This window comes from Sebastes fasciatus, chromosome 16 (genome assembly GCF_043250625.1).
Source record: "Sebastes fasciatus isolate fSebFas1 chromosome 16, fSebFas1.pri, whole genome shotgun sequence".
Taxonomy (NCBI): Eukaryota; Metazoa; Chordata; class Actinopteri; order Perciformes; family Sebastidae; genus Sebastes; species Sebastes fasciatus.
In genome coordinates, this window is record NC_133810.1 from 29,273,743 (window position 1) to 29,287,236 (window position 13,494).

The 13,494-nt window shown below is 44.4% G+C and overlaps 1 protein-coding gene across 6 annotated transcripts in view; it reads right to left on the minus strand.

Annotated features, from left to right (window-relative positions):
* Window positions 1-13,494, minus strand: part of arhgap32b (Rho GTPase activating protein 32b) — a 98,867-nt gene that overhangs the window by 4,601 nt on the left and 80,772 nt on the right. For all 6 annotated transcript variants that reach the window (XM_074610015.1, XM_074610014.1, XM_074610013.1 and 3 more), the window contains 11 exons: window positions 11,079-11,228; window positions 7,818-7,920; window positions 6,869-7,013; window positions 5,687-5,769; window positions 5,204-5,311; window positions 4,468-4,613; window positions 4,168-4,369; window positions 3,361-3,506; window positions 3,179-3,253; window positions 2,105-2,944; window positions 705-1,351 (listed from right to left, as the gene is read on the minus strand). In XM_074610015.1, coding sequence (XP_074466116.1) covers window positions 705-1,351; window positions 2,105-2,944; window positions 3,179-3,253; window positions 3,361-3,506; window positions 4,168-4,369; window positions 4,468-4,613; window positions 5,204-5,311; window positions 5,687-5,769; window positions 6,869-7,013; window positions 7,818-7,920; window positions 11,079-11,228 — 2,645 coding nt within the window. The remainder of the gene's footprint in view (window positions 1-704; window positions 1,352-2,104; window positions 2,945-3,178; window positions 3,254-3,360; window positions 3,507-4,167; window positions 4,370-4,467; window positions 4,614-5,203; window positions 5,312-5,686; window positions 5,770-6,868; window positions 7,014-7,817; window positions 7,921-11,078; window positions 11,229-13,494) is intronic.

Sequence of the window (13,494 nt, forward strand, 5' to 3'; positions counted from 1 at the left end):
TGGCCAAACACTGTCAGTGAAATTTCCTTTGGTGGAAGAGCACAGGTCATTCCTCATCATGAAATTGGGACCCAATTAATCCAAAGAGTTAAGTTAAAGGAACAGTTCGACATTTTGGAAAACTCAGATGAGAAGATTGATACCACTTCTCTATGTCTGTATGTTAAATATGTCGGTGGAGCCAAGAGACACTTGTGTTAGCGTTAAGACTGGGAGCGGGAAACAAAATCCACCTTCCAGGTCCGGTTGTGCTACGAAAAGCTCTCCTTTTACTTTGTTATTGTCATCTATAGTGGTTGTTTGCATAAAAACACACAATACAAATGATTAGGAAATAAATGATAAATGTATTTTTATTTAAATGTTTGCTTTGAATAAAAAAAAAATCTTTAGCATTAGTAGTTTTAATGATACATTAGAGGCTGCTCAGAGCTCGTGTGTTAGGAAGTTAAACAGCCTAAAAAACAAAGCTAATCTACCCGTCTGCTGGCTGTAGCTTCATATCGAATGGACAGAGATGAGAGTGGTATCGGTCGCTCACAGTAATCCTCAAAACTCTTCCTTCATGGCTACTTGCTCATGTTATGCTGCGTATGAATTATTGATGTAGTTGGATCATGCTTACTGCCCCTCAATATCACAATACAAGGACCTTTAATCATTTATAAGTACTAGGCTACACATGAAAGTGATATGACACTTACCTCAGGAACAATCTGAGGTGAGACTCCAGTATCTTTGGGGAAGGTGGCTGGAGCGGTGCTGGATGAGCTGCTACGGACCGGGACCGGGACCGGGACAGGCTGCTGCCTTTCTGGACTTTTCCTGGTTGGAGAAGTCAAGCTGGTTGAACTGGGGTGTGGGGCGAACTTGTAAAAAGGAGTGTCTGGTGGGCTGGAGTCTGTTCCTGGTGGAGTCGTAGAGGACTTGGTGCCGTCTGACGGCGTGGTAATCAGTAAATCTAGAGGCCGTTTGACCGTAGGACTGGATGTGGGGGGATAAGACGAGGATGAAGTGACGGTCCGAGCGGTGCCGTTTGGTGGCAGGGAACTTCTTCTCCCTGCTCCCTCGGAGGAGTAGAAGGAAGTCTGGAAAAGTGGGATCGGTGGATATGGCGGACCCTGGGAGTCAGACGCCTCCTGCGGCTGCAGAGGAGACACCGGCGTGGAGGGCTCAGAGGACCGGGTCTGAGCCTGAATGGAGACCTGCTGGGCAGACTCGGCGAGGGCCAGGGCCAACATGCGGGCAGCATTTTTAGGAGGGGGAGGAGGAGGAGGAAGGGCAGCAGTGGGAGCTGTAGAGCTGAGGGAGCGAGGGGTGAGGTCCTTTGAAGAGTCCGGAGCTACGACTCCTAGCGGGGACACAAAAACACTAATTTAAGGGACCTATAGTTGAAGAATGAATAAGCAAGAGAGCAGGAGGTGAAGAAAAGAAATGAAAGCAGGCAGGCTGGTTTTAAGGTTTCAGGTTTAAAGCTTCAAGAGTGGAAAAGGGGGGGAAATCTAAGCGTAGTGCTTAGCCATCATGTGAAAAGATTTATTTAAGATGAAATCCGTGCAAACCTGAGAAACTACACCTAGAAGAAGCAGTCATATAATTCATGTTATCACCTTATTCTTAATCTACACAGTGTAAACTAAACAGTGACTAGTCAGAAACATGCCAAACACAAGACCTGTGTGTTGGCAAGAATCTGGCGATACGATACGTCTCATGATACAGGAGGAACGATTCGATATACTGCCATACTGTAAGCAAGGCGGTATATTGCAGGGGGGGTTTTTTCAACCTAATTTTAGGAAAACAAAACAAAAGATTCACTATATGAAATGGCTTCTATGGGAACTAACATCATTACACATGAATATAATTGGACTTCTTTAGGTTTTCTAGTTTCATGTGATACAAGTATCTTCACTTTAGCTTTCAAATTGAGGTACAACTACATCGCTAAACCTCCAAAAGACAGAATCGCCGCTGGGTCCGCCGTCGGATTAGTATACAGTATCGCACAACATAATATTGCGATACTCATGTGTATGGATATTTCCCCCCTAGCCCTACCAAACACTTCACTTCAAAGAGGTCATTTTCTGCTCCCTACCGTGGTGCTCTTGACTGCTGGCAGAAGGCGCCTGCTGCACGCCGTCCTCTCCCTTCAGCTCCCGACTGTCCACGCTGTCGAAGGCCGCCAGCTTAGAGTGCAGCTCCATTTGGAAAGCTTCACTTAGCGACGGCTCGGCCGCCCTCAGCAGCACGCTGCCCATCAGGGGAGGAGAGTCCTTGGCTCTTGAAGGAGGAGATAATGGCTGTGGAGAGATGACCTGTCCAGCTGTACTCTTGTCAGGCAGCTCCGTAGAGAAAAGCTCTGAAGTGGCAAATGGTGTCAAACTTGTGGCCTTTCCACATTTAATAGGTGACACAGCCTGTGTGGGTTTATCAGTGTAAGAATAAGACGTGACCAGTTTCTTGCTCCCCACCTTCTTCTTCTCTCCAGCAGCCAGGTTGAAGTCTGTGGACAACATGGGGGCCATCAGGCTGCCCAGGAAGGCGGCAGAGAGGAGGTCAGAGCCGTTGGTCTTGCCACAGACGCCACCGGGGCTCCTCTTTAACGTGGAACCCTCGGCCCCAGCGGGTGAGTTATCTAGGGGGAAGGCGTAAGAGGTGTCAGGGAGACTGCACTGGAAAGACATGGGGTCAAAGTCCAAAGAGGCCATGCCGATGTCCGGCGGGCTGAGATCCACATCTTCCCCTGCCGAGCGAGGAGGTGAGATGAGGGCGGGCACGCAGATGGGCCCGTCGTCTCCGTCGCTGTCCTCTGTGGCGTCCAGGTTGTCGTAGGAGTTGCAGTGCTGCCGGCTGTCCAGCAGCTCGCCGTTAAAGGAGGCTGACAGGGCATCGCTGCTGGAGCGCGGCCGCCGAGGACGGTACACCTTGGACTCTCCTGAAGGAGGAAAGGAATGTATTCAGAAACGTGTCGCCACGCCGGAGAGGAAAAGGGGCTTAAAGTTGAAGTTTTGCAGAACTTGACAAATCTCTCTTTAAGGTACATTTTGAACAGATAAAAAATGTGTGATTAACTTGAACATAAATAAATAAATAAATAAATAAATATTTGAATCGATTGAAAGCCCTAATAAATATGTTATATATTACTGACTTGATTAAACTTGATTACCTTCAACATTGTGCAGAGAACTCAGTGACTCTTCACTCTTGGCTGATCTTAATGTCGTCGTGTCTCCTCGTCCTCCTGAAACAAAGCATTCATCCTTCTTTAGTCATATGAGCGCTCCTCGTTTCACAACTATAAAGTGAAAATTGGACTATTTTCATTCCAGTTGTGGAGGAAGGACTCACCAGCGAGAGCCATGGCCTTCAGTTCATTGGGCTCACTGGGGTTGCGGTGCAGCTTGCGCTTGGACATGGAGGAAGACTTTCCCAAGTTGAAGAAAGAACGCCAACTACCCACCGGAGACTTCTTGGATTTAATAGGAGGCCTCTTCCTGTGATTAACAAATGATGATGGACAAGCAGGGGAAGAAAAGTTAGTTTCACTAACTCACATACACAAAACACAACTCAATGACAGATTAAATCACATTTATCTGTAGGGATGGAGCCCATTATTTGACTATTTGGTTATTGGTTCGTTGGTTTATTGAAACTGGAGACCGCCACGGTCCTGTGAGATACTGAGATGCTGGAAACCTGCTGCAGGAGGATAATGACTCTGCCTGCAGTCTTACCAGCAAACAGCAGATGGAGACACATTCCAGCATTATTATCTAAGCCTGACTGACATTAAAGAGGCTGTATGTACGTTTTTACACTTATATAAAAGCACTATATAAATGCAAGTCCATTTACCATTAATCACGTTCAGTCTCATGTGTCCCCTCACTGTTTTGAGCGATGCTCGCTCCCGGGCATCGCTACTACGTAGTGCGAGCAACAGGAGGCTGACTGTTGCTGACTTAACGGCCACTGTTAACAAGCAACGGAGTCCCTTTAAAATAAATGTCTTTTGCAACAGAATCTACGGCAGAGATAAACTGTGAGATAAATGTCTGTGTCTGTGTTTGTCTAATTTAGATTTTATTTATTAACTGGTCTTTTTGAAGACATAGTTATCAAATGACATATCAGCAAGAGGAGTTAACGAACCTCTCAGTGGGAAACTCGATGACGGTGTGGAACTTCCCCTGCAGGGCAGCCGGACCTTCGCCCACCTCGATGTACTTGCTGTCTTCAGTGACCGGAGAGTTGATCTGAGCCTGGGTCCGGGCCTGGGCCTCCTCCAGAGTCAGGAGTTTAGTGGAGGGTGACGAAACCAGCAGGGATTTGGGCCGTGACAACGAGTTGTGACCTGGTGATGTAGAACGGTGTTTATTGAGAGAGTAGAAGCAGCAGTGGAACGACAACGTGAGCAGAGGTCGTGTATATCCGACTGACACCTGTACGTACCTGCTCCCTCTCGTATTAGTGAGCTGAGTTTAGTGCTGAAGAGAACGTCCACGTGGTTGAGGATGAACTCCACCACCACCGACTGGATTCGGACTTCCATGAAGGCCGCTGTGCCGCTGAAGCACGCAGATTCAATCTGTTTTGACCTGAAGAATTGTGTTGGACTTAGTAGAGCACTTTAAACAGATGTAACATTCTAAGGTGATGAATAAAACATATTCTGTGACGAGTCCACCTGAATATGTTGAAGTAGTTGCATCATTTAAAGCAGGAGACACGCTACTTTCTGTCCCACAGTCTGAGTTTGACAAATCAGTAGTATAAAAAAACCTACATAAGCTATGACTACATAAACGTCAGACCGCCACATACAGGTACTTTGCAAATAGTCAAGGCCACGCCCCCTTTTGAGGTGTAGAAAACTGAAGATATCATAGACTTCAACGCAATTTCACATATGATTGGATTGTAATTTTGCCAAGTTGGTACACATTCATCTCTTGTTTTACAAACCTTTGTTTTATGCACATGTCTAATAATTATTTTACGACCTCTCCTGAACCTGAGCGTTGGCGATGCCTTAATAAATGAATGTTGATCGCCGCAAAACATCATTACAATAATCTTGAGATGTACTCTGTGCAGTTATACTACTGCTATAAAAAAACACACTCAAATAACAGACGGCTTTTATGACAAACAGAGAACGTTGTAAAGGAGCGGTACGACGTCTCACCTCAACAGGTTGGGCGCCCAGACGATGGCCAAGTTCTTGCTGTGCATGTTGGTGATGTAGCTGAATGCTGCCAGGCGGGAGAGGTGTCTCATGAGGAACTCCAGGGTCCTAGGAATCCAATATTAATTTATTCAGATTTAATTGGCTCCCTGCTAGTGATGTGCAGACTAATGGCCATGATAGAGCTTCTTCTTCAGAGCATCAATATTTCACTATGTGCTCAACTCCCGGAGGAATGTCACTTAGAAATGTGCATGTGTATGCTTTCACAAAGGATGGAAAACTCAATTCATCATCATCAATGCAAAGACCAGCTGGGACCTGTTAAATGATTCACTCAGTACAGTGTGGCACTAGAAGAAAACCTTCATTTTAACACTAACAGACACACAACGGATGTGAATGCACAACACGATGTGTGTGCATCTGTATTCTGGCAGTTCCTGAGCCGGCCAAAGGGAGGCGGCGTGCCTCTACACTGACCTGTAATGCGGTGGAGGAAGCTGCTGGATGACATCATGGATTTTGATGAGTCGCTCTTCGTCCGTCGCTGCTGATACAGCATCCTTCGGAGGGAGATAAAGAGTGGGATGTGTCAGTGTATCAACAACATTAAGCTCATTCATTTGTCATCCCGGGTTCACACTGCGACGTGGAGCACGGAGGGGAGTCAGTCTGCAGCCACAGCCCCCCCCCTCATCCTCTCTCTCCCAGGCTGCCATAACAACCAGCAAACATTTACTTCATCTTCAGGGACGCTTTTTATTCCAAGTCACACAGACTTGTAATGATAGGGTGTGTCGAGTACAATGCTATTATTTCAGGGGTGTCTGTGACTCATAACTGAAACAGGGATTTGCAGAATTCCTTTCAGATAAATTGGAGGAATTTCCTTTCTTTGCTATAGAGGTCAGTTTCCTTTTGGGCTTCCTAAGCACAGAAACTCAAAAAGAGGTTAAAAGGTCAAGTTCTGTCGTAGTTTAAGACTTGTATACGCAGTACCGCCACTTCCACATTTTACTCCTTGGCGTACCGGGACTTTTTCTTGCGTACCGGAACTTCTCAATGTTGAAGCTGCCGGTTCTCTTTCCTGCCCTCTCCGTATCAGGTTCTCTGGGAGACTCATAATGGCGAGGTAATTTAGCAATACAATGTTCACGTCCTTTTTGTAAAATAATTAGTGAACTGTCCGTCATAACTTTTGTTTTAGTTGTGAACAAATATAATTAATGAAACAGGATTAGCGCAAGTTTGGAGCGTTATTTAACCTCCTTCACTACAAGCTGGTACGACATGGTTGGTACAGATGGATTCTTTAGGTTTTTCTAGTTTCATATGATTACAGTATCTTAACTCTAGCTTTAAAACTGAGCTCACTACAACCTAAAAATCACAAGTTGTGTTAATGCAATAAAGAAATTAGTGACAGCCCTAATACAAACCCAGCACCTTAACAATATAATGTTCCAGTTTGAATGGCCTACTATAGGAGATGCATAGTCCAAGTATAATAATAGCAATAAAATCACAGCTGGTTATGACTGACACAGTTAAACTTGAACTTATTGTTTTCCACTTCAAGCAGTGTGTGTGTGTGTGTACGGATATTGGTGTAAGAAACTGGTGTGTGGGAAGCGCTTAGTCCTGCTAAGGCATTTTACTTACAGAGAACTTCTCGTAGAGCTGGTAGGTGAGCAGCGGGTTGGGCAGCTCTCTGAAGTAGAGCTTACACAGCGAGCCGACACAGTGGATGTCCTGGATGTACACATCTTTGGTCAGGTCGGGGATCTGCTCAGAGTCAAACTCGTGTCTGATTAAAGAGAAACAGGGCAGAGGCAACGGATTAACTTCTGAAGAAGAAAAAAGCATCAATAAATGACAGCTGTTGTTTGATGGATGGATACAAGACACACATTCGGTCGTGTTTTAGAGGAGAGAATTATTGATATGTGCCTAAACCAGTGGCTTTTAGTCCCTGGAACTACTTTTCAAGGAACTAAAAGGTTCCGTCAGCCCATGCTTGTCTGAATGAATGAAGCGGTACACAAGTTGAAGCAGTTGAAGCAGCAGCCCCGTAAAATGTCCCCGGAACTTAATTTAGACCCTGTGGTCGAAACCCAATGGGTTCCTCAAAAGGTTCTTAGTTCGAGGGAAAGTTCCTGCGGTGGAAACGGGGCTTTATAGAAACCACCAATCAAACTATTTCGATGACGATCAATCAGTGCCATCGCCACATCCTATCCTGTATATCATCCTTACACACCTCACAGCGTAGCAGAACAAAACAAGAACTCCTAAAATGTCCTCCTCAACACATGTGTTGCCTTTTACAGCCACAACTGTTGTAAAAGCTCTGATTACCAAAGTGCAAGTTCTTATCGTGGTACGACAACATCAGATAGTAAAAAAAGTGTTGATGAGGAACAACTGCTACGCTGCACGTCATCCTGTTTTATTCTTCTTTTACAGATGCAATAACCCCTGGATGGAATTCCCGTTAACAGCCTTTAGATGAAGGCCGTGGGAGGATTAGATCTGTGAGCTCCTCCGATGACGGAGGGCGTTTCTGTGGAAGGAGCATGAACTGTGATAAGCAGGGCAGCGAGTGTCCTACCGCAATTTCTGGATGTTGGAGGCGATTCCAGAGAGGCGGTAGATGCCGTCCGTCACGCCGTGCTTCTCGAGGAAGTCGGTGCAGCTCTTGAGGACCTGGGGCACTGCGGGCAGAAAAACACAGCGTCATCACGTAACAGGTCAGTCGATATTCGTGTAGTCTTCACTGAGCGCTTCAAGGTCAAGGATACGATGAGTGAGTACAGAGCGGTCGGGCTGGAGCCGCGGGGCTTTATGGACAAGAGGCTGCAGCCTCAGAGTGTGAATAACTAACTTTCTAGTGCTTTCGATCTGAGGGTGGAAACATTTGAACCGTGTAAAGAGGAAACCGATATATCCTGAAGAGCTTTAACAATACTGTGTTTCTTTATTTGGTTGCCCTTTAACCTATTCTCTACATCTGGATGAAGCAATAGTTTAAAAAAAATGTTTTGTTTATGTGAATGCGTCAGCCTCCACAATGCCAGCGATTGTGTGTCAGAGATGGATGGACAGACAACAAAAAGAAAAACCTCATAAAAAGCCAGAGCTTCTTAATTCTCCTTCAGCAACCATGAATCATACAGACATGCTGTTTATCTGTAGATAAGGTTGGTGTGTATGTGTATAAGGAGGCTCCCAGTCCTCCCACAGCTCACACATCATTCAGAGGATGACAGAGAGTGGGGACACTCCGCCGAAGCAGCTGTTCAGACAAATTCCACACATAGCGAAAGAGAAAAACAGGGCGAGATTTGAGGAAACCGCATTGTGCAGCAGAGGAGAGGACAGTGAGGGTGGTTAAATCCTCTCCAAGTTCTACAAGTGGGAAGATTTAGTTACGAGGTCCTCCTATCACTAAAGATACACAACATGGATTTGAATGTGGAGTCACAACAAGAATTAATCCTCTTAAATTCAAGTTAAAACAACAGTATTAAAGTGATTAAAGTGCTGATTCTGTTCCTTTAAAGCATCACTTTTAGTGCAGCAAGAACTGAAAACTAGGGCTGTCAAAGTTAATGCATGATAACATTAATTTTAAACGCCACTAATTTCTTTATCGCATTAACACAACTTGTGATTTTTAGGTTGTAGTTAACTCAGTTTTAAAGCTAGAGTGAAGATACTGACATCATATGAAACTAAAACACTTAATGAATCCATTGGTACCAACCATGTCATACTAGCTTGTCAAGAGGGAGGTTAAATAAACGCAACATTTTGGCAAGGGAAAAACTGTCATGTCCATTTTCAAAGGGTCCCTTGACCTCTGACCTCCAGATACGTGAATGTAAATGGGTTCTATGGGTACCCACGAGTCTCCCCTTTACAGACATGCCCACTTGATGATAATCACATGCAGTTTGGGGCAAGTCATAGTCAAGTCAGCACACTGACAGCTGTTGTTGCCTGTTGGGCTGCAGTTTGCCATGTTATGTTGTGATGTTGTAAGCAGCATATTTGCATGCAATTAATCAAGATTAAATATCGATTGACCGCTATAATCCTCATGTTTGGAGCGGCATGCCAGCAGGAGTTGTCAGGGCTAAAGACAAAGGGATCTCTCGCCAAAATGTAGCCTTAGTTTGGAGCGTTATTTAACCTCCTTCCTGAGAAGCTGGTATGACGGTTGGTACTGATGGATTCATTAGGTTTCTGTAGTTTCATATGATGCCAGTATCTTCACTCTAGCTTTAAAACACAACCTAAAAACTACAAGTTAATGCGTTAAAGAAGTTAGTGGCCATTTGATGACTATTTTTTCCACATCGAACCAACTTTACAAGGTGTCTTAGACAAAGTGCTTAAAAAGGGAAATCCTTGTGTTAAATGTGGGTTTACTAGTGTGGTGCCACCGCAGGAATGGTGGCTTGGCTACTTCCTCCTACAACCCGGATTTGTCTGTAACGAAGCAGAGTTTCACCGCTCAGAATCATAAACTGTGTTTCTCTTTCTCCATAAGACCACAGTTAACTTTCAGAACACGTTGACCGTTTGACCCGGCAGAGTGTCACAGTTTATCTCTCCATGTCCAGGTAAGGCAGGGTGTACGGAGGTCAAGGGTTGACTCACATCAATGCAGAACGCTCACCGCCGATCTGTGATCGGAGAGCGTGATCACTGTGAGCTAACGTGCTGCTACGATGACGACCAGAGAATATGATCCATTAACTTGAATAAATGGCTTTTCAAAAGTTGGTGTCAACACGAAGTGAAATGAAGTTATTGATCCAGCTTCAGCAGCAGAGGAGCATCATCATCACGCTGGTCGGAGCTGACGTCACAGTGCAATGAGGACACCTCACCATTATCCTCCATCTCTGTCATCGAGACCGTCACGTCAGCTCCCCTCCCGGACACCGTGCTGCTGACAGCTCATAAAATCAATGGAGCTACAGCAGATAAATGCAGGTACGGAGTTTAGCCCAGCAAATATCTTAATTAAAAGCAGAAAGGGCTGGCAGAGCTGCTGCTGTTCACAACACACATACACTCTGCTTGTTACACACAATTAATTAAGAGACTAAATAGAACCCCTTGTGCCTCACTTTGCGCCCAGATTATGCGCCAAAAGTGGAGTCGGACACGCCCTAAATGGGACCCTATAACTTTTGGAAATCACAATGGGTATCTCGGATACAGAAGATCATCCTCACTGAAGCTGACCCATATGGACACGACATTCTTACGGTTCTTTCTTACAATAACCATTAGTTTATAATGTTTATGGCTATAACACTGATAAAGAAAACAAGGGCTTGTTTGTAATATAGATGCTCTTTTTTAGAAAGATTCTCTATTTTGGGTGGAGATTTCATTGTTGCTGTAAATGATGACGTATATTCTGTTCTATTGGTTTTGAATATGTCATCAAATAGAGTAATTAAAAGGACTCCTGCTTACTGGAAGCTCGATAATTCACTCTTATTTAATGAAACTCTAAATGTAATTATTAAAAATAAGATAACCGAGTACCTGAGAAATGATTTTAAATATTTCTTGTCTGGGCGCAGCCACTACCGGGAGTTTCGTCGGCACTGTGAGGTGCAGAGACTCCAGGAAATCACGGCACCGGGCAAAGAAAAAACCCTGCACATAATAACCCCCAATAAAACCACGACTTGCTGTTTATAATAATTACATCTATCAAAATGACTAACTGTTCATTTAAACTGCAGGAAGACATTTAATGCAATCTCAAAACTTCAGTGTTAAGAAAACAAGCCTAAATGGATCCAGGAAATCCTGCTGCTGTCGGGTGTGTCTGCTCGTTTCTCACCGTCATGTCCTGAGTTGAGGAGGTGTTCTCCCAGGTCGCAGCCGAACACCCTCTCCCGCAGGATGCCTCTCTGCTTCAGCTTCTGTTTGGTCGGCCTGGACTTCATGAAGGAGCGCAAGAAGGTGATCAGCTTGCCGTGCTTCTTAGAAACTGAGGAACGAGGGAAGGAAGGAAGGAAGGACACATCTTAGACGTCTTTACTACTCGACAGTAAGTGTGGGTTTGACATCGGCTCAGATTTCGCACGAGGTCTATCTATAGGCGCTAGAGTGAAACCCCACACAAGCTGCTCAGGCTCAGACCCATTGTGTATTTCAGCTTCATTCTAATGCAAACCTCTCCTTTATGCATGTGTAGTTTCCTTGAGGCCAAGGCTTCGTTCATAAATACCACCTCCCAGGCAACTACAAAAGGAATCCACCACATCCAACACCAGGATCCTCCGCCGCCCCCCAAAACAAGACACAGAAAGGAGCAGACCTACTTAAAACCCCCAAACCGCACTAATCAGATACTACGTCTGGGAAAGGCTCGTAAGCTTCTTAAACTACACACCAGTTGTTTTCTCTGCTTCAGAGACATGTGGAATGAATGGAGCTGACTTCCACTCCAGACATTTGTTCAAAAAAAACCTTCACTGAAAATCACACGCTGGTGAGACGACAGCAGCGGAGTGTTTTTCCACTCTCGGGTCACTTCCCTTGACTCGACTACACAGATGAAACGTCTGATGAGAGCATCGACTTTCCTTTAAGTGAGCTCAGTTTACACCGTCTATCAGTCGTGATTATACAGAAGGGCTGTCAAAGTTAACAAGTTAATGCAAACCTGTTTTAACGGCAATCATTTCTTTAACACATGAACGCAACTTTTGATTTTTAGGTTGTAGCGGCTCAGTTTTAAAGCTAGATAGAAGAGATACTGTTATCATATGAAACTAGAAAACCTGATGAATCAATCTGTACCAACCATGTCATGTCCTGTCCATGTTCAAAGGGGTCCCTTGACCTCTGACCTCCAGATATGTGAATGTAAATGGGTTCTATGGGTACCCACGAGTCTCCCCTTTACAGACATGCCCACTTTATGATAATCACATGCAGTTTGGGGCAAGTCATAGTCAAGTCAGCACACTGACACACTGACAGCTGTTGTTGCCTGTTGGGCTGCAGTTTGCCATGTTATGATTTGAGCATATAGTTTTATGCTAAATGCAGTACCTGTGAGGGTTTCTGGACAATATCTGTCATTGTTTTGTGTTGTTAATTGATTTACAATAAATATATACACACATTTGCATAAAGCAACATATTTGCCCACTCCCATGTTGATAAGAGGATTAAATACTTGACAAATCTCCCTTTAAGGAACATTTTGAAAAGATAAAAAAAAGTGTGATTAATTTAGCGATTGATGGTGATTAACTACGGCCAATCATGCAATTCAATATTTTAATCAATTGACAGCCCTATAAACAGACGCAAAAAATCTGAAAAATACTATAAAACTGTCACTAAAATAGTTTTCCACTGACTGACCTGCATCTAACATGCATGACTGATCAATCCAACGTCAGGGTAGAGGTTATATAGAAATACTGCAGCTCCCTGGAGATTACTGATCAAAACTGCAGCGTTAAAAACAAACTATTGCACTTACTAAGATGAATATTCAGGTGTATTATTAAACAGTGAAGACGAGGGTCCTACTCATCCTGATGTTTACAGGATCTTTCCCAGGCAAACACTTTAAAACTCTTAAAGCAGCATCAGTTGCCCTTCTCTCTCTGGTTTTCCTACACTGCTCTGTAAAGCTTTCAACTCAGACCTAACACATCTCACAGAATAAAACATACGTCCCAATCCTCTCATCTTTTTAGTCTCTCTGATGCCGGTGTCTGTGGTCTGCCCTCAGTTCCTGTCACTAGTTTGATCCTCTGTGGACACTTCACTCTGACTCTGACCAACAACTCTTCCTATTATGACTTTACTCTACGGTCCGCAGCACAACATGACGATCCTTTCTGAATCCCGGAGACCCTCCGCAGCCACTTGGTCCACGCTCTGAAACAGTTAAACTGACAGGCGATCAAGAAGACAACAACAACAACAACCCAGGAAGACCTGCTGAAAGGTTTACTACTGAGGAGGACAGTATTAAAAACATCCATCCGATCTACGATCAGCCACATCTGGAACTTCACTAACTCTTTAGTGATCACACCAACATCTCCTGTCTGAGGTGCTCCGGGGTTTCAAGTGGAAAAACTGCTGCGTTGCATCAGTATTCTTTTAATTCATATTCCAGGGCACATTCCTTTAACTGATTATAAACACAGTCACGATCACACATCCTTCCACTTCTCTCACAGAGGTTGCAATTTAAAGAAGAAAGCATTTAGGATTCAATCAAATCA